At 49.0% G+C, this 20,843-nt stretch overlaps 1 protein-coding gene across 1 annotated transcript in view; it reads right to left on the reverse strand.

Moving 5' to 3' along the window:
* dtnbb (dystrobrevin, beta b) overlaps window positions 1-20,843 on the reverse strand; it is a 121,048-nt gene that overhangs the window by 86,140 nt on the left and 14,065 nt on the right. Inside the window, exons 2-3 of the mRNA XM_061241729.1 lie at window positions 17,136-17,182; window positions 353-419 (exon numbers count right to left, since the gene is read on the reverse strand). Coding sequence (XP_061097713.1) covers window positions 353-419 — 67 coding nt within the window. The 5' untranslated portion in view covers window positions 17,136-17,182. The remainder of the gene's footprint in view (window positions 1-352; window positions 420-17,135; window positions 17,183-20,843) is intronic.

The following is a 20,843-nucleotide window of genomic DNA, read 5'->3' on the forward strand; positions in this document are numbered from 1 at the left end:
ACCGTTAATTCGGGAATTGTGCATTCAACAAAACTGGACTACAGACCGCCGGTCCTGCCAGCTGCAATGAAATGTGGTGCTCTCATGGGAGTTGTAGTTCAATACTCATTCAGGCGTTTCACTTTTTTACACTGATTGATCTTTATTTCTCCATCATCACTCAGGTCGCCTCACACAGCACACAGAGCTTCACAAGAGGCATTTTCCAGCAGAAAAAAAAGAGAAACAAACCCTGAAATGAGGCAGCTAGGGGTAGAAGCTGAGAGATTATCCCTCGGGTTAGTCACTCGCATCCCGGTAAATAAACGGAATAAAAGGAGAAAAGGGGTCTGTGATTGGCTGGGATACTCACTCATCTCCATGAAGAGCTGCCTCTTCTCCGCCATCGTCTTCCCCCTCTTTCCCCCCTCTTCGATCATCTGACGGGAAAAAAAACCCCACACACATTTACATCACAGTTATTCAGCTGACGCTTTTATCCAAAGCAACTTACAGTTGATTAGACCAACCAGGGGTCAATCCCCTCTGGAGCAGTCTGAGGTTAAGGGCCTCGCTCAAGGGCCCAACAGCTGACTGATCTTACTGTATATTCCAGGTACCACTCAAGTACCTTAGCCACTAGGCCTTACAGGCTTCCCCAAATCTTTATAGTACAGAACTTTGCACACATAGTTTATTTTAATTACCGTACGCAATTGTACATGCCAAGTTTAGTTAAACTACTCTATGGAGCCTGACACATTGCATAATTTCAATAAGCCTAACAGTTAATTTATATTACTGCACAGAACTTTAGACACCAAGTTTTATTTTAATTACTGTAGGGAACTTTACATGCCAAATTTATTTAAATTACTAATAAAGTGCAGAATTTCAGCTCACATAGTACAACCTTAGGGAACATCTAGTGAAATAAAATACATTACCGAGACATTGCACCAATTCAAAATATATGTCCATATATTCATATTTTTATATATAAATAGCATATATGTTTTTAAAGACACAGTTGCACTACATATTGATCTACCATTATATTGTCAGAAGTGCACAAATTCAAATATACCAAGTATACCGTATATTCCAGTAAACACGGACAGCGCTCTCCATATTCTGATATTCACTAGTCTGTTCAGAGCTGATCTGTTCAGTTTATTTATTGAATTGGATTCTTTATTTAACCCGGCGAGTTGACTGAAAACAGCCTCGACCTGGCAAAGAGACGCAGTGATTATAAACACTATATATGGTAAAAACATTTCACCGACTCAAACGCACAGATACAGCCGTTACAGAACACACACGGCACTACAGGCACAGGGAGGCCAGAGACGAGACCGATACCAGTCACATGAACGTGTGAAAACAAAACCGATACCAGTCACATGAATGTATGAAAAGATAAAACTTGTTTTCTGAGATGTGAGGTCGGCAGGGCAACCGACCCGTAACCCGTTTTGGATTCAAATACTTTTCTGTGATCGCTTGATCTTGCCTGGTGCGACCGAGCCAACCGAGAGGACCAGAAGGCGGGGTTTACACTTTTTGAGAGTATTTCGTCATTTATTTGTACGACAGAAGACTGACACTTTACAGAGCAACCGAAAGATAAAACAGCTCAAACCACCAGGGCTGAAGCCTCAAACAGCAAACATTCTCTCTCTCACCCGCTGTGCTTTCTACCCGTCCAAACAAAGCAAAAAAACCCAGAGGTACAGGAGACAGGGAACAGTGGTGTTTTTAATGATGTTTGTGGAGAAAGCTGGCAGCGCGACCATAAACTCAGGAGTTCAGAGCTGTGCCCCGTTCACTCCCGTCTGCGGCAGCTCAACACGGGAACCGTCGCCAAAGCAGGAACTAATCTGCTGTGAACGGGGACTTATTAGGAGGGCGAACCGTCAAGCTGGATAGGACAGGAGCGCGGGGGGGGGGGGGAGTCGGGGAGGGGGGGAGGGATTTCTTGAATGACCCTCGCTTGGGGTTGAAGGAGGAGATGTTTCAGCAGTGGGAATGCTGATTGGCTGTGAGGGCTGTCAATCACATCGAGAGTCCTGCCGATTGGCTGTGAAGGCTGTCAATCATAGAAAGTTTCCCTCACAAATAAGAAAACTACACTAACTACAAAAAAAGCGCCGCCACGCCAGAAGTGGACTATAGACAGAGCCGCTCCTGAATTCGATCAAAAGCTGCCAATACATCTTGTTAAATGACAAAGTGCCCTTAAATGGCAAAAACACCTTCCTGGATGAATCTGCTGTCATACTGCTGTTGTTAATTTCTCACTTTGGCAAGAGGCTCGCTCGGTTTCCAATAAAACCCGGGGTCACATGACTGAGCTATGGGCGCCGGATGCATCCCAGACAGTTCATTTGGCCACGGCTATTAATCCAACACAGAGATCAATATGGCCCTCTCAATACCTCTCTCTATCTCCCTGTCTCTGTCTCTCCCTCTCTCTCTCTCTCTCTGTCTCGCCCTCTCTCTCTCTCTCTCTGTCTCGCCCTCTCACCTGTCTGTCTCTCCCTCCCTTTCTCTCTCTATCTGTCTCTCCCTCCCTCTCTCTCGGTCTATCTCTGTCTCTCTGTCTCTCTGTCTTGCCCTCTCACCTGTCTGTCTCTCCCTCCCTCTCTCCATCTCCCTCTCTCTGTCTCCACCTCTCTCCTCTGACTATCCCTCTTCCATTCTCTATCTCTCTCCCTCTCCCTTCTCTGTCTATCCCTGTCTCTGTCTCTCCCTTCTGTCTCTCTATCTCTATCTCTCCCCTCCCCCTCTCTCTCTCTCTCTCTCTCTCCACCTCTCTCCTCTGACTATCCCTCTTCCATTCTCTATCAGTCTCTCCCTCTCCCTTCTCTGTCTATCCCTGTCTCTGTCTCTCCCTCTCCCTCTCCCTCTCTCTCTATAAACAGTAGCTTCTTGGATGTAGGCACTAGGCAGGTCTCTCAGGTCCTCTTATCAAAAATAACTTCTGGGAAGAGAGAGAGAGGGAGAGAGAGACAGAGAGAGAGAGTGATCTACCCATCGCTGCACTCCCAGGCTGGGAGAAGGCGGTAAGCACACCCCAGGGAGAAGAGGTCCGTAAAAGCTGGGATCGCGGGCTGACAAACAGCCGCCGTTTTCCGCCAGTGCGGCGAAACTCCACCGCTAACGTCAGGAGCCAGCGTTAGCGCAAGGGACGCTACCTGCTTATGTCATCACCCGCCGCGGACGGGGCCCGAACAGCAGCTGCCGCTGAATGAAGATGAGGTGCTTAACCCCGCTGAGGAGCAAGGTGCTCGGAGTGACCCCAACGCCACATCCTGTCTGCTGAGGTAACAGTACGGACACGCCAACGGAATGGTCTCACCTGAAAACTCTCAACTGCTGATGTAACAGTACGAGCACTCCGGAACTTTCAGCTAAGAACATTCTGTTAACTGCTGAGGTAACAATACGGACACTCGAACAGAATGTTCTTCGCTGGAAACTCTAACTGCCGGTGTAACAGCATGAACGCTGCATCAGATTGTTTCTCAGCTGAACATCCTAACGCTGATGCAACGATCACAGCTGCTAATTGAAATGCAGTGCGGTTCTAGAACGCCGACTTTTAACATTTTAACATTCCAACATTCCAAAAAGCCTACACTAAAGGGCTAAGCTTCATCCAGGGGAACGCTTCTGAGGGAGAGGAGGAGAACAAAGCCGAAAACGGTCCCTTCTTTCCCCCGCTTCCCAGGAGTCCCAGCGTTAATTAAACAGCACAGCGATCCGGTCTCAAGTCGACAAATCAATCTCTCCTGCTGCGAAAAATGCCATTATGACATTCATTTTTTATGTTCTGGCCCTCATACTAAAAAAAAACTAAAAAAAGAACAAATATATTGAGTGCTTCTTGCTGTTGCTCTATCTTTCCAACAAGGATAAAGTACGGCCTTCATATAACAGGCGTTTATCGCACCAACAAAAATAAAATATGACCTTCATATTTTCCAGCCCTTTGAGACACACAAAACAGACCCTTTCTCCGGGAAACGTGATCCCTGGATGTTCCAAGGTAAAACGTCAAAGACCACAGTGAGTCAAAGACCACAGTGAGTCACTGCCCATCGTGAGTCCATTCATCGCGGAATACCTTCCAACTGGACAAAATGTTCAGACACAGGTAGACAGGTGTTTTTTTCTCTCTTTCTTTTCTCTCTCGAGCCGCGCGCAAGGACGTGCTCGAAATTCAATCAGTCGACACGCGGCGAAACTCATCTGCAAGTGCTGAGCGGAGACGTGCGCTGATGGGATCTGTCAGGAGCGAAGGACTCCATTACGGCGAAATGTCACCCACCTCGAACATAAAACTCAATCAAGCAAATGGCTCCCAAACCCGGGCCAGAGGTTCCCCACACCCTCCGCCTCCTCCCCGCGCCCTCCGCCTCCTCCCCGCGCCCCCCGCCTCCTCCCCGCACCCTCCGCCTCCTCCCCGCACCCCCCGCCTCCTCCCCGCACCCCCCGCCTCCTCCCCGCACCCCCCGCCTCCTCCCCGCACCCTCCGCCTCCTCCCCGCACCCTCCACCTCCTCCCCGCACCCCCACCTCCTCCCCGCACCCCCACCTCCTCCCCGCACCCTCCGCCTCCTCCCCGCACACTCCGCCTCCTCCCCGCACCCCCCACCTCCTCCCCGCACCCCCACCTCCTCCCCGCACCCCCACCTCCTCCCCGCACACTCCGCCTCCTCCCCGCACCCCCACCTCCTCCCCGCACCCCCACCTCCTCCCCGCACACTCCGCCTCCTCCCCGCACCCTCCGCCTCCTCCCCGCACCCCCCGCCTCCACCTCCTCCCCGCACCCCCACCTCCTCCCCGCACCCCCACCTCCTCCCCGCACACTCCGCCTCCTCCCCGCACCCTCCGCCTCCTCCCCGCACACTCCGCCTCCTCCCCGCACCCCCACCTCCTCCCCGCACCCCCACCTCCTCCCCGCACCCTCCGCCTCCTCCCCGCACACTCCGCCTCCTCCCCGCACCCCCCACCTCCTCCCCGCACCCCCACCTCCTCCCCGCACCCCCACCTCCCGCTCGGCCAGACCCGCTCCTCCGCCCGCACGCTTCGTCACGGACACTAAAGCACACGCCAAATTAAAGTCTCAAGTGTACGGAACGGTCACATCATCGCCGCATAATGGGGGGCTAAATCTTCTCCCCCCCCCCCCCCGAAAAAACCCATAAAGTTAATAGACAAAAGCTGAGGAGCTCCGGCATTGGTTAGCCAGTTGTCGCGGCCGACGGGAGAGACACACTCACCCGCATCGGGAATTAGCGGCTGAGTAAAGTTGGGCTTCAAGGCCCCGGTAATGACACAGATTTCTCCAGAAAACCCAGCCAATCACACACAAAAAAAAATCATGTAAAGAACTGTAGTACAAAACAGAAGCTTTCATGAAAAGAATGTTAATCAGGAAATACACAGTGGCAATGCTGGATAAAGTGGATCAGACGCAAAACACTCTTAATAATGAATGAGAAAACTAAAAAGTTAAAAAATGCAGAAGTTCACAAGGGCCCATGTAGCTGAAAGAGAAGACCTTTATAACTTGTTCTATTAAACAGCCAGGTAATCAGCCCTAACCTTTATCAGTTCTGCCTGCAGTGAGACCAGGCGGGAGAGGAAGAGAGAGAGAGAGAGGGACAGAGAGAGAGAGAGAGAGAGAGAGGAAGAGAGAGAGTAGAGGCAGAGAGAGAAAGAGGAAGATAGAGAGAGAGAGAGACACACACGGTTTTGGGCCAGCACAGACTGCATGCATTTTAAAATGGCAGCCTGGGATTGTTCAAATTTTCTGTTGTGCTGCCATTTTGGATGCATTTGGGTCATTTTGGAATTGACTGCAATGCGTCTCAGTATTGTCTGTGTCGATCAGTCGCACACAAGCTCTTCTGCACCGTAACATAGCCTGCAAAAACAGACCGACCGACAAACCGCTAAATAAATGATAATCGCCGGATGAAAATTTGATGATGACAGTCTCCCTGGATGATTGGCATGGCAACTTGTTCTCTTTGTTGCTACACAACACAGGTCAAAGGTCATCAAGCCCAGACTGACCAGCCAACAGCGAATAAAAGACTCCCTTTTGTATGGTTTATGTATTGTCCGCTCTCAGAAGCTGCTCCTTACTGCGTATGGTGAACACGGCACAGTTCCAGAAAAGATTAGCCTTTCAAGGCATCAAATAGCAGGTTTGTGTTAGCGGCATTAGCCTGTTCCCTGGACAGAGCGGCATTAGCCTGTTCACTGGACAGAGCACCATTAGCCTGTTCCCTGGACAGAGCGCCATTAGCCTGTTCACTGGACAGAGCGGCATTAGCCTGTTCACTGGACAGAGCGGCATTAGCCTGTTCACTGGACAGAGCAGCATTAGCCTGTTCACTGGACAGAGTGGCATTAGCCTGTTCACTGGACAGAGCGGCATTAGCCTGTTCACTGGACAGAGCGGCATTAGCCTGTTCACTGGACAGAGCAGCATTAGCCTGTTCACTGGACAGAGCGGCATTAGCCCTGCGTTTGGGCATCATGAGGTCACGCCTGGCCCACTCCTCTGTTTAACAGCCTCTCACAGCAGAGCGCTTCGTTCCACTCCAGATTTTAGCCTTATTTACGCAGCACTGGCAGAGTGGCGGAGCGACAGAAACGGACGGCGTGTGATTCAACACTCACTTCATTTCCTGATCAGACGCTGAGGACGGAGCACGATGCTGTTCGATTCCGGGGCGCTCTCAGGCTGCACTCCAGTCTCAGGCCCGCTGATCACACAGGCGTCGATAAGGTAGAGGGGTTCTCAATCACTGTGGGGACCCTTAGCTGGATCTGATTTGTGGGTGTCCCCCGCAAATAAAGTCCCTAAATCAAGGAGCATCAAATCGCGGTCCTCGAAGGCTGACAACTGCTGGTTTTCCACCCTCCCTGTACCTGGGAGTCAGGTGTGAAGACAGTCTGGCCAATCAGCTGCACTAACTGCTCAGCTAGTTACTTAAAAGGAAAGAAAACCAGGGCTGGATTTGGATTTGAGGGCCATATTTGATTATACCGGCCCTAAATAATATATATTTTTTAGCTAATTAAGGGGACCTCCCATTGGTGGTCTTGGGGCGCTAAGCAGCCGCTGATGTCCCTGATTGGCTCAGACAGCTCTGATCTTAAACCATGAGCGCAGTTTGAGTAAAGACGAGGGGGGCCTGGTGTCCTGACGTTCCGGCTCCTCCAGGCCCCTCCCCTGGGAAACTCTACTGCTCTACAGGACCAGATATTCCCAGATCAGACTGCACCTCAGGGTCAGGGCGTCCGCAAAAATCTAATTATTTGTCATAACGCATAGCCTACTACCGCAGAGGAAAAACATCATATTTCCAGTGAATACATTTCATGTTGGAACAGTCACATTCCCACATAAGGAGTGTTTGGTGCGCACTGCAAGCCCACGTGACCAGTGGAAACGGAACGGAAATAAAGTTGGAAAAATATTCCCCCAGCTTTTAAAGGGACGGGATGAAGGAGGGGGGTAGAGGAAGAGTTTGATTTAAAATGTGAAAAAAAAAAAAAAAAAAAACTTTTCAAGGACAGCGGCACATCTGAACACTTTCCGTGACTTTTACACAACTTTTCCCCGGGATGAAACGGTTCATCTCCCCCTGAAACACCGGGAGCATTCCCCGGAGAGGTGGAGATTACGCCTGCGAGATTCCCCCCGGAATTCCCCGTGCGTTGCGCTCTCGTTCCCACGTCCGAGTGGCACAGAGACTGCGCCTCCCAGGAAACACTTCAGGGGACGTCAAGGGCTCTCCGCGGTCCTCCAGGGAACAGAAGAAGAGAAGAAGAGAAAGCACCGGTCCTCCACACAATGCATCAACCAAGAGAGCAGAACCCGCTCTCTCTCACCTCAAGCTGAACTCTGACCTTTCACCTCAGGTCACATGACCTCTTCCGTTTCAAAGAATCCCACCCTTAGCCCTCTCCTCCCCAGAGAGACGACCAGCCAATCAGAATGCATTACCACTCGCAGAAAAATTGTTCTCGTGTTCTCTGTCCTTTTCTGAACAGGTTTTGTTATTCCTGATTTTTCCTCTAATTGGGAATTCCCCAATTCACACTCTGCCCACAACGGCTTGCTCCGTCCACCATCTCAAGCCTAATTTACCGGCGCCTTTTGATGATGTCACAGCGCCACCAGCGTCTTTTAGAGTTAAAACCGTGAGCGAAGGGTTAGTGTCAGGGAGGAGGGTTAGTGTTAGGGCTTTTTACAATACTGTCATTTAGCTGAAGCATTTTATCCAAAGCGACTTACAGTTCATTAAACTAACCAGGGGCCAATCCCCCCCCCCAGAGCAACGTGGGGTTAAGGGCCCAACAGCTGCACAGATTGTATTGTGGCTACACTGGGGCTTGAGCCAACAACCTTCCAGGTCCCAGTCAAGCACCTTAGTCACTAGCGGGTGCCAAGCCAGCCAGAAGGCATCAGTGGCGTGTGACGGGACACGGCCAGACCTGCCAACCGAAATCCTCCCGTCCCTGAGAGATGCTCGAGCCAACTGCGCATCATCCCACAGGGCAGCTCACCACAGTCAGTCCCAGCATGGCCTGGATCCTGGATCCCACCGCAGACAAACAGCCATTATCCTCATACTCACTGCACTACGATGAGAGAGAACTCAAACACAGATTTTAGAAAATTTTAACAATAACGTGATTCCGTAGGTGCCCCACTCAACACAGCAAAGCAGCGCCTTAACCCTTGACTCTTTAAGGCGTGACATTGCAAATATGTCATCAGAACGTTCTTTACTGTAATCGAACACTCTAATGCTGATGTCACAATCACTGCTGGTGGTGATGGGAAGCAACGGAGTTCCAGAACACTGACTTGGAATGTTGGAAAAAGAAAACATTCCAAAGGGCCTGCTCTTCAAAGGGCTCCCAGGACGAGGCGATACCGAGCCAAGGAGAGGAAGTTCCATTTAACCACACTGAGGGTTTTTGCTCTTAACACTGGGGTTTAAGCACATGTTGCTCTTGAATCACTGTTTCTCCCGCACTGCGCTCGGGATCACGGCGCGCAGGACACGGTATTCGCTCGCGTTCCTTTCCCCCCCCCCGAGCGCAGAGCAGAACTCCTACGGCCCGCTGCAGCGCTGCAACAATACAACCACGTCTCTCTGTGCTTGGCACGGCGTGCCCGGAGAGCTGGACCGCGCTCAAACTGGCACGGACCGGCGCCACCGAGCTCTTCCTCTGCGTCGACCGCGAGCAGGAGCGAGCGGAGACACAAACATATCGCCCAGAGAAACCGAGTCCGTGAGCCACAGCCGGAGACGCGACGTGGGCGTCCGCAGCCCTACAGGGGGGGCAATCCGCACAGAGGAAGTCCAGCATCCTGTATCTCACATGAAATGCATACGTGCAAATACACGTTACATTACAGTGATTTACCCAACGCTTTTAGCCAAAGCTAACTTACAGTTGATTAGACTAAGCAGGAGACAATCCCCCCCCCGGAGCAATGTAAGGGCCTTGCTCAAAGGCCCAATGGCTGTGCAGATCTTATCGTGGCGACACTGGGGTTTGACCCACCAAACTCCTAGTCACATACCTTAGCCATAAGGCTATAGGCTGCTCCCTGAACTCGAGACTTGCTACTCTATAAAGCGTCTTTGCGACAGTGTTTTGTAAATAAAGAAAACTGAATTGAACTGAACTTGTAACACTCTCCGACCGTGACGAACGCTGTGCACCAGAGTGGCCAAACTAAACACGGTGATTACACCTACGTAATGAAACCCGTAACAGATACAATACACATTACACAAGTGACAACACAGCTAATACACCATTACAAAGCCTGTAACAGAACAAACATTAATAGCTGCACCTTTCTGACCTCCTTATCTGTTCATCCCATTCCATCCCTCTTTTCTCTCTCTCTCCTCTCCTCCCCCCATCCAGACCGCGCCCACACTCACACCAGCACCCAAGTGCACTCTTAGAACCAACAGTTAACTAGATGGGGTTCTTCTACAGAAACACAGGGTTCCTTTTGGAACCGTAGGTTCTAAGAGTGCACTTGGGTGCTGGTGTGAGCATGGACACGATCACACCTATGACGGAGGGTTCCATGAAGAACTGAAAAGGGTTCCCCTATGGAGACGGGCCAAAGAACCCTTTCAGAACCCTTTCAGAACCCTTTATTATGAGAGGAGGCTTCTCTGTGGCTGAAGGGAGTACAAATGTACTGCAGTGCTCGAGGCTGGGCGGAGGGGGGGTGTTAGGGGGGTTTTTAATAAGAGGGGGGAGGGGGCATTAAGCAATTATCCCAGAATACTGTATGATTATCATCATGTTATGGGTGCTAATGATGTCATTAAGAAAGGTCAGCGGAAAAAATAAACCCTGGTGTTCCGCGCTGGACCACGTGATGTTACCGTGGAAGCCACATCCATAACCCATGACAACAGATAGGGATGCAGAGAGCCAGAGATGATGGCATTTTGCTATCAGTTGTATCCTAGCAGCAGCAGCAGGGAGAGAGAAAGTTTCTCTGATGAAGCCTTATTATAGCCCAATTAATATACACTTAGTGAGCACTATATTAGGTATTTATTACTTTTTTCCTTTTCCTTATTGGTTTTCAAGGTTCAACATGTTCAGAGATGCTCTTCTGCATACCACCAGTGTAACGGCAGGTTATTTGAGCTGTTCCTTGAGAAATTGGTAATAAAATGTTACTTAATTTAGTGCAATAACTGGAGTGAATGCGGTAACAAGCATGCAAAATCCCTTTCTCATCCATCAGCATGGGAAAAGCCAAAGAATTCTCAATTTTAGAAGAAGCCGATGGTAATTGACCGTCACAAGACTGGCGATGGGTTTGAAAAAAAAAAAAGTAATGCAATGTCATATAACATGTCCTCTCCTCCTTCCCACCACCCCGCCCCAAACCGCAAACCCCCCCCAAATAGTGATGACTCTGTACCCCCCCCCCTCCCTAACAGAGTGATGACTCTGTCTGTCCGCCTCTCTGCTCTGTCCTGGGGGAGCCGGCCATAAAAACACTGCAGCTGAGTTCTGCTGTTTTTTTACTGCTTAAGCAGGACTAATGAGCTCCAGCCCTGTCCACTTCTCCATCCACAGGTCTGCCGCAATTTATATTTAAATCAAGACAAATTACACCAGCCTGCACCTACAGATGAATAAGTACCAACCTCTCACTCTCCTCTTCTCTCTCTCTCTCTCTCCTATCTTCGGTCTTCTCCCCCCTCTCTCCTACCTTCTCTTCTATCTCTCCCATCTCCACTTCCTCTCCTCTCTCATGTCTTTTCTCCTCTCCCCCCCTCTCTTCCCTCTCTTCATCCCTCTTTCCTCTTCTCTCTTCTCCCTCTCTCTCATCTCTTCTCCCTCCGTCCTCTCCTCTGACCCGAGATGCACCCCTGCCCCCCCTGTGGCCGGGTCTTGAGAAGCTGTGCTTTACAGTAAAATGGCCGCCTCTCTGTTGACTGGAATCGAGGTCAGAAATGTCAGCTCCTCGCTGGCAGTTACCTGGAAACCCACAGAAGCCTGAGCAGGTAAAATAACGACGTGCTCAGAGGCGTTTCTGTTGAAAGTAGAGACAGACGCGACCAGAGGGGACGGAGATCACGGACCCCGAGGCAGGAAAAACACGAGCGCGGCGACTTCACAAAAACATGTTGCCACGGGAACCTGCCAAACATGACTGCAGGCAGAAAAAAAAAAAAAAACAACAACTTGTAGGTGACACCTCAGGAGCAGCTGAAATTCCACAGTCTCAGATCTCATGTACCAAACTTCACAAACAGTACATCAGTAACAGATACAGTGGGGCCCATCCACACACTGGAACAGAGCCTGAAGAGATACCAGACCATGGGGCCCATCCACACACTGGAGCAGAGCCTTAACAGATACCAGACCGTGGGGCCCATCCACACACTGGAACAGAGCCTTAACAGATACCAGACCATGGGGCCCATCCACACACTGGAACAGAGCCTTAACAGATACCAGACCATGGGGCCCATCCACACACATTAGAACAGAGCCTTAACAGACACCAGACCATGGGGCCCATCCACACACTGGAACAGAGCCTTAACAGATACCAGACTGTGGGGCCCATCCACACACATTAGAACAGAGCCTGAACAGATACCAGACCATGGGGCCCATCCACACACTGGAACAGAGCCTTAACAGATACCAGACCGTGGGGCCCATCCACACACTGGAGCAGAGCCTCATCAGGATGAGCACAAAGGGAAGCATTCGTTTTATTTTTTACCAGCTCACAGAAAGGCAAGATGACAGAAAAATGTACCACCCACTGTTAAAACAATCCACTGAAATATATATATACATTTCTTTTTTGAAATAGCAAATAAAAGCTCCAGAAGGTCAGGGAATCGATGGCGGCTGCTCTGCCCCCCCCCCTGCGCGGGCGGAAGCGATCGATCGGGGATATTGTCGTGGAGCTGGCGGGGCGTCAGATGGAGGTATCAGCTCAACGATTGCTCGGCGGGCCCCAAAACCCACGAAGCTCGCTGAAGGGTTTTGTCTGGCAGAGCGCTCAGTTCCGGCTTCGGGCTCAAGCGCAGCGGGGTCCCTGATATCCGGCCGTCCGCTTTTTAAAACCCTTCACCCCGGAGAAAAAAGGGTCTCTCTTTTTTTACTTAGCACGTTAGCATAGGAGTTAGCACGTTAGCATGTGACCGCACACTTTAGAATGTGAAAGTCCCCGGAGAGGCAACCTATTCATTTCTCTACCTCTGAGAAAAGCGTTTCTTTTTCGCTTAAGACTCGACCTTAGAGGACCTGTGGTGGCCATTTCCAGCGGTGCTGCCGCCGCCTCGTCTGATATCGGTCCTTTAAGCCGGAAAATGAAAAGCACTTTTTGTTAAGGGACCGTGGGCTTGCATGACCCGCATACAGAGCGCCGTTCAGCAGGTTCTTCCTCACAGGCTTCAACGGCTGCTCCACACATTCAGAGATACAAGAGGCGTTAGCACGTTAGCATTGGCGTTAGCACATTTGCGACACAACCCCGGGAGAACATTGGCCCCTGGGGCTTTAGCCCAGCTGACCAATAGCATCGCTTGCTGTGAGGAGCGGCCAATGAGGGTTGGCTGGCCTATAACAACCCCCCCCCCCCCCACCCCCCCCGTCAGGAGGCAGGAGTTAGAGAAGCTTAACCAATCACAGAATATGTTGTATACCCACAGAGAGACCCCAGCACTATACCAGATACCATCCACCAATCGCCGATGGACATGTTCCATACATCACCACCAATGTATTGTGTGTGATTGGTGGAGCCAGCAAGGCGATGTCACAAGAAGTGTCTTAGCCTTCTAATGTTCCCACTCATATGCAGTGCCCAGCCATTGGCCGGAGGTAAAGCAGCCATTTTGTGTCAGAAACTCGTCTACACATCTGTTGAGATGGACAGGGAGGGAGGGATGCATTTAGCCTGTAAAACAGCAGGACAATGAGGAAGCCAGATCTGGAATGTGATCAGGACACCAGGGAGACATCCCAGCCAAATTATTTTGTATTTTCCATGAGAAGAGTTCTGAGAATTTTACTGACCACAATAAGCCAGAATGGCAGTTTAACAGCTCATGTACAGAGTCTGAAAAAGCATCAGAAATAAAAAATATATATATAAATCAGGATAACAACACAAATGACAAGCACGGAGATGTTTAAATTAATCTCCTTCATCCGTAAAACCCGAAATGCAGTCCATACCTTCAGGGAAAAACCTCAATGGGCCATTTTTTTTTTTTTTTTTTTTTACTCTCAGATACGGTCACGCCTGACGAGGAAGCCACAAGCTGGTGGTTTATCTCCCGTCCAATCCGTTCTCTTGCCCCTCAGAAGGGGCAGGTCCCTCGCACAGCTGTCTAACTGTCACATAAAACTCATCGGCGTGGCCGACACGAACGGGTGCGCCACTCAAACCGGTCCCCCTCCGCCTGCTACACACACCGCAGAAACAGAGACGAGCAACAGGACACAACCGGACTCGAACGGGACTCGTTTTTAAAACAATACCTCCGATTGTTTTAATTAAGACGCACTACGACACCAGTAGATACGGTCTATCGTTCATAATCCCAGACAAACAATTCCCTAATGTGCCACAACTGCTTTCTTGCGCATATACTGTAGTCGGCGATACAGCAAATATATGGACTGGCTGATAACAACCAGTGCCGCCTCGTTAGCACAAAATGGCTGTCGTTAAATGCTTCATAACGCAGTGTCAGTGGATGCAGGCAGCTCGTGATGTTTGCGTGCGCTTCTTTCAGGAGAGACGGGCGCCGTTCAGGCCTGACGGGAGGCAGGGAGAATGCTTTGGATTCCTGTTTTAGTAAAAAAGGTTTACCCATATTTTCACTCAGCGCTCCTGGTATTTACATTTAAATCTTGCTGCCATGGTAACGAGTGATTTTCGCTGCCAGGTAACAAGGCAGGAGAAAGCTGGAAAACACTGCAACAAACACAGACTCAAAAACAAAACAAAAACACAACAAAAAAAAACACTAGCTGACAGGCAGACACAATCCATTCAAAATACAAAAAACTTTGTGTTGACTGAAAAGCTTTGCTAAAAAGCTACATATATAGTAATTTCTACAATAATTTAATGGGCACATACATGTATACTGTATGCATTCGGACAGGTTCAAAACAGCCCAGCTGTCCGTAACATGTATAAGACAACCTGACCACTGCTCTAAATGGTATATTAAGTACAAAATTGAAAAACTAGGGAGCTTGTTCAAGAACAATATGTAAATATTATTTCAGATTGTCGAATGACAATGTGAAGTTTCTGATGCGTTTATATTTTGCATTAAGGAGGAGAAAGGCAGAAATGGCCCCACAGGACGCCGAGTGCAGACAATCTTCTGGAATGTTCCACGCCCAAATCATTTTTAAGACGGAGAACGCAATTAGGAGCCTCGTAAACTTGGACGGTTGAAAAACTGCTACAAACGCTTGTGCGGTGCAATAAAACAGCTGGCAAATGCCAACATCCAAGGGATCGATCCACACGGGGTAAACCGTATAAAGAGAGCCGGTAATTTTACGCTTTTACAAAAACAAAATAAAGTTTTGCGCAACCGTGGCAACAGCTGGGTTTTTTAACTGTTGTGTAATTTCTGTTGAAATACTGACGAAACCAAAACCCGTTAACGGGCAGGTTCTTGGAACGCAGCCATTATGAGTGCATACTTTTATAAAAATAAAAATAAAAATAAAGTGTACTCTCACCTCAAAAACCAAGAGAACCTTAGAAACTTAGAACTTAGAAATTACTTAAAAGCTTGTTCCTATTATTCTCTTGCTAGATAAGACAAAAGGGTTTGCCAATGGGGTACAAACATTTCACTTGTCAAGCAAAACTAAATTTCTTAATAGAAGCTAATATTTTCTCCTTGAACGAAGAAAAGAACAAGATTGTACGCCTCGTTATAAAATAAAGCCGTTGTTAAGACTGATTTTTCTTTTCTTGCAGTGAACGAGGTCTGGCACAGCTCCTCATTCCTGCTCTCTGTTCAATAGCTCCCGCTGCCCAGAATTCAGTTTAAGAATCAGCTGCAATATTTGTTCATAAAAGGAAAATCGCAGGAGCGAAGACCGATTTAGCAGCACGGAGATCCGGCCCAATGTTCTGACATCGCCAATATCCTGCTTCCCACAGATTCAACACTAAGGCACAGTTTGTTTCAAACGCTCATTTCCCTCCTGTGATACCAGTCTCCTCATCTCCAGATACAGACGGCGCGTATATTCGTTTTGATTCTCTTTTTACCAAATCCACTCACAAATAAACACTAAACATGCATGTGACGTGCTGAGATTTTTGGTAAGCTGTGCATTTCACTTGTGTTTCCAGCACCAAAGGCCAGTTCATAGTTTGCAGATGAATGGTCGCGTAGATCATATTTCATGGTCGGTCGCAAATACTTCTAGTTTACGCCAGAGCAACGGGCGAATTCATGTCATCGCGATCATCTTCATGCCCATCACCGAGGCGTAAATTGTACTGAACTTTGACCCTGTGGCCGGCTCAATTGTCACGGCAACCGTATATATAATAGAAAGTTCGCATCCTGTAATTATCCGAGTGTCAAAATGTAGCTTCCGCATCTGGAGGTCACAGTGACTCAACTTCAGCGAGGCGTTGTTTATCCTCGTTATGAGCGACCGCGTTCAAAGTCAAACTCCGGCGATAATGGAATGTTGGTGACAATGTAGTGATATCCATAAACGATAAACCCTCAATGTCCCTGTTAAAAAGGACAGCTGGCTTTCTAGGGGTTCTAACGGCGAAGAGCGCTTGCTTGCTTGCAGAGCAGGCCACAGAAGCCGGCCCTCGTACACATCGTCTGTGCTGCACGACTAGAAGCCGAAAACAGAATCTCAAATCACAAAAGACCTGGCCACAAAATTCACCCTGTATATTGGTACTTTAAAACACATTAATGCTGTAATTTTAGCATCACTACATAATGGCATGATATTTGGTATTGTGTACGACACAGAAAGTAATCAACATGACGCCAGCAGAACTACTTAACAACATCCAGAAGCAGAATAAAACAGCCTTATGAACAGATAGGTGACCCCACCCCACCCCAGCTCAGTCTCCATGGTAACCCAGGACAGTTGCCTATATTCCTTTCTTGTGAGGCATGGCCGCTGGTGCCACCAATTAATTACCCAATACTGCCCTTTTGATCAGGCCTCCAGCGGTGTCTGTGGGCTGGGAGAGGACATGAATATGGAAAACTGTTTTCATAATATACATATATAAGCGTATGTATTACATGCATGTGCAAAAGTGTACACATGTACACATAGGTGCGCACCTGTGGATGTCAGAGTGTGTGTATGTGTGTGCGTGTGTCCACAGGTGCCAGAGAGTGAGTTTGAGTGTGTCTGTGTTTGATTTGATCTCAACACAGTTCAGTGTGTGTGTAATGTGTAAACTCCATAGTGTGGGGGGGTGGGGGCGTCTCCATGGCGCGGTGGTGGTGAAATATTAACCAGGCGGGGCTGGGTGCAGATGGGGGGGGAGGGGGGGGGGGTCGTTACCTTTTCTAAGCTGAAGGTCGAGCAGAAGGAGACGCTGAAGAGTGAGTCTGCAGGAGAGAGAGGAGGAGTGTGTTAGAGCAGGTTCTGTTCATTTACATTCGCCTAGCAAACTGCACATTATGGCAACAGGAGGCCTGAACACTCGCAGGGAACGAGGTGGAATATTCGGAATAACGTGGAATTCTGGGAAGGCTGTGGCACACTTGGAACATTCTTGTTATATTAGAAACATCGCAGAAAATTGGGGATGCTGTGTTACACTAAAAACACTTTGGAACATTGGGAATGTTGTACATTCTGAATGCTGTAAAACACTGGGAATGCTGTGCAACAATGGGAATGCTGTGGAACAATGGGAATGCTGTGGAAAGAAAGAATGGAAGAAAAGTTGAACGACAGGAATCACACCCTTGAGTACCGTAGTTCAAAGGTCACCAGCGACGGCGCTGCTTCGGCTGTCCCACACGTTCCCAAAAGCACAACACAACGTCCAAAATAAGAGTCATGAGCACAGCTTTAGAGCCACGGGCAGCGGAAATCTCAAACACTCACACGGATATATCAGGAACAGCAGGAAGGAGTGGGAAGAGAGAGAGAGAGAAGGCGAGAGACGGAGAGAGGGAGGGGGAGAGAGGGGGGAGAGAGAGAGAGGGAGGGGGAGAGAGGGAGGGAGAGAAGGAAAGCTTTAGCAGTCTGATAGTGTCTAGACAATTAGAGGGCTTTCTGAAGACAAATACACACGCTGCCGTCCTGCTGACATCAGCGTGTAGCGTGTAGTTACAGCGGCTAAACACTGCCGTCAATCAGCTGCACTACAGCTCCCCTCACCCCCACCCGGATACTGATGGACCGTGATCTGACGATCCATAAAAGCATCTCTTCCCACCCCCCCCCCCCCCCCCCCCCCCCCCCCCCCCCCCCCCCCCTTTGTCTTGCAAGTTTCATTTATGTACGACCACAGAGCGTGAATGTTTTGGTCAGAACAACGTTAAGCAGAATGTTAAGCACAGCCAATTGGAAGAAATTTGAGAAGGAATTAAGAGATTTTTTTATGAATCTTTATGGGAGCCTGTTTAAAATGTGGGTTATTCTGAAGACAGTTTTGGGGGAGTATGATCCCACCTGGCAGCGCTGCAGATCGTGGCTGTGGCAGAGGTGTATCGTTTTAGGGCGGGTCGTAAAACTGATGGCGACCGGGCCGCGACTCGCCCTGCAGGAGGAACGGAGACGGTCCAGGGACGAAGTTACAAGGGGGAGTGGAGAAAATCATCAGCTCCTGCATAACAAACCGTGGTCACCGAGACCCGGCGCCGTTGGAGCAGAAACGAATAAACACACGAGCCGCGGACGCGGCCTAAAGTCAGAGATACACAGCGCGGAGAGAGAAAAAAGGGACATTAAATTATAGGTCAGGACTCTCTTCAAGAAGGCCTTAATTAAAATCATTAAAAACAGAGCTCTCCAAGAGGACAAATTATAGCCTGCATTCACAACAGTGCATTTTGCTTTTAAATATGCAATTCACAAATCATACGTCACGTCGACTAAACGACTATTTCAGAGGCGGACTGTGGCCTGAGTGCTCCTTTATTTTAACGCAACGGCAGAGCAGGAGCGGCTCTCAGTGCGGGGCTCAATGGCTCGGGTCAAAACGGACATGCATTCATCAACGGTTTTCCAGGAGGATCACTGGTACCTCGGCCTGTACGAGCACTGGTACGTCTGGAGAAGTGTTTATGCTCCAGGACAGGACGCCCAGGCGTAGAGAAATGGGTTGGGTCTGAACCAAGAACTTAACCATCCGTTAATTCATCAATCTATTCTTTTATTCATTCATTCATTCCAGTCAATCACTCAAGCAAACCAAACATTCTTCCAGCCAATCAACCAATCAACCAGAATCTACAAGCCGAGCAACCAATCAGCTAACTGACAATCAACCAATTATCAGTCAACCAATACATAAAACAAATGTCTGTCAACGAAGCAATTAAGGCCAACAGGAGGATTGCCTTATCACACGTCTGACTCACGCTGCGTTCAGTGTTGACACTGATCACATGGGTGAAAACCTACAACAACATTCTTCACCACCGATTACCAAGTCAACTGTCAACATGAGGCTTCACAGAAAACCGTCAGGCCTAAAAAATAAAAAATAAAAACAAATGTTAAAAGTTACAAACACAAGAAAATCTACTTCATGTCAAATAAAATAAGGAAATAAGAGCTCAAGGGAGAAGGAGAAGCAGGGAACACGAGCAGTTTCCAGGGGACCAGCAACGCCGGTACATCTTCACTCTAAATCATCTTTAAAGACACGGACGTGGAGACTCGTGCGCCAAGAGAACCGGCAAATATGGAGACAGGGAGACAGGGAGGCCCCCAGTGAGGCCGGGGTGACTGACCACCCACACTGACCACCTGTCCATTTACTGACAGGCTGCTACAGACGGCAACTCACCAACAGACCTCATCAACCCCCGGTCCAGTATCACGCCGTGAAAGAACGAGGTAACTATGACTACGACGGTAACCATGTGAACGTCCACACTGATGAACGATAACGTTCCATAAATCGTCTCTCGGCCAACGCCGTCTGCCATTTTGAACGTGACAGCGTGTCAATTCGGATTGGAATTTGATTGGCTGTGTAATCGTTCATGCAGCTGGGAAAAATAAAATAATAAATCGCTCTGAAAGTGATCTCAAAGATATCGTTCATCACCATCCACTTGATTTAGAGCGATTTTTAAACACAACACATTTATAGTTATCGTTCATGTTGTGGACGGGCCTTAACGGGCCAAAAATGGAGCCTCTCCAAATAGCAGCTTATTAAAGCTCCTTCCTGTCCCTCTGGGGACGATTCCACACTCTCTACGACAGCCTGGTCTTCAACAGCCCCATCATGTTTACATTTAACCGTCCATTAAATATTACTCTCTCATGTTTTACAGGTGTCCAAAAACAAGGCACAAACAACATTTTTTCCACAAGTACCTGAACCCATATACAAATAATATAAATATCCAATATCACATTGAAAAGGAAATAAATGAAAACACCACTTACTAGGATAAGGTATATTTTAGCGCAATGTCAGTCCCGAGAAATATACTCGATACGAAAAATCCAAAATTCCTCTGGTGAATCACAGATAAGTCCTCAGTGTGCAGAGTCTTATGGACTCCCCAGATGTAAGGTAGAAGCCGTGTGAACCAGTTCCTCAGACGGGCGTTAGGTCCTGTTGGGGGGGGGGGGGGGGGGGGTGGCCTCTGCCCAAACAAGGGAGGGGGTCACTCTAATGACCAGGGTGGGCTGCTATTCCTGTCCCCCTCTGAGGCTCCCGTGACTCTCCATCCCAGGGTCAGCTGACCCCCTAATCTCAGCCCCCAGACCGCTACAGCCACGCCCAGGCCAGCCCTGCTGTCTGTCTGTCTGTCTGTCTGTCTGTCTGTCTGTCTGAGTGTGTCAGTGTGTGTGTCTGTGTAAGATAAGGTATACTTTATTGAACACCGTGGGGTTAAGTGTCCTCAGCATCGTAGTTACTTAGGAGCAGTCGGCAGCCACAGTGCAAAATGCCGGGTGTTGCTGTCTGTCTGTCTGTCTGTCGCTCACACACACACACTCTCACACACACTCTCTTTCTCTCATACACACACACATCTGAACAACCAGCACCTGGTTGGAACACACAGACCTACT

This window comes from Conger conger, chromosome 5, assembly GCF_963514075.1.
Source record: "Conger conger chromosome 5, fConCon1.1, whole genome shotgun sequence".
Taxonomy (NCBI): Eukaryota; Metazoa; Chordata; class Actinopteri; order Anguilliformes; family Congridae; genus Conger; species Conger conger.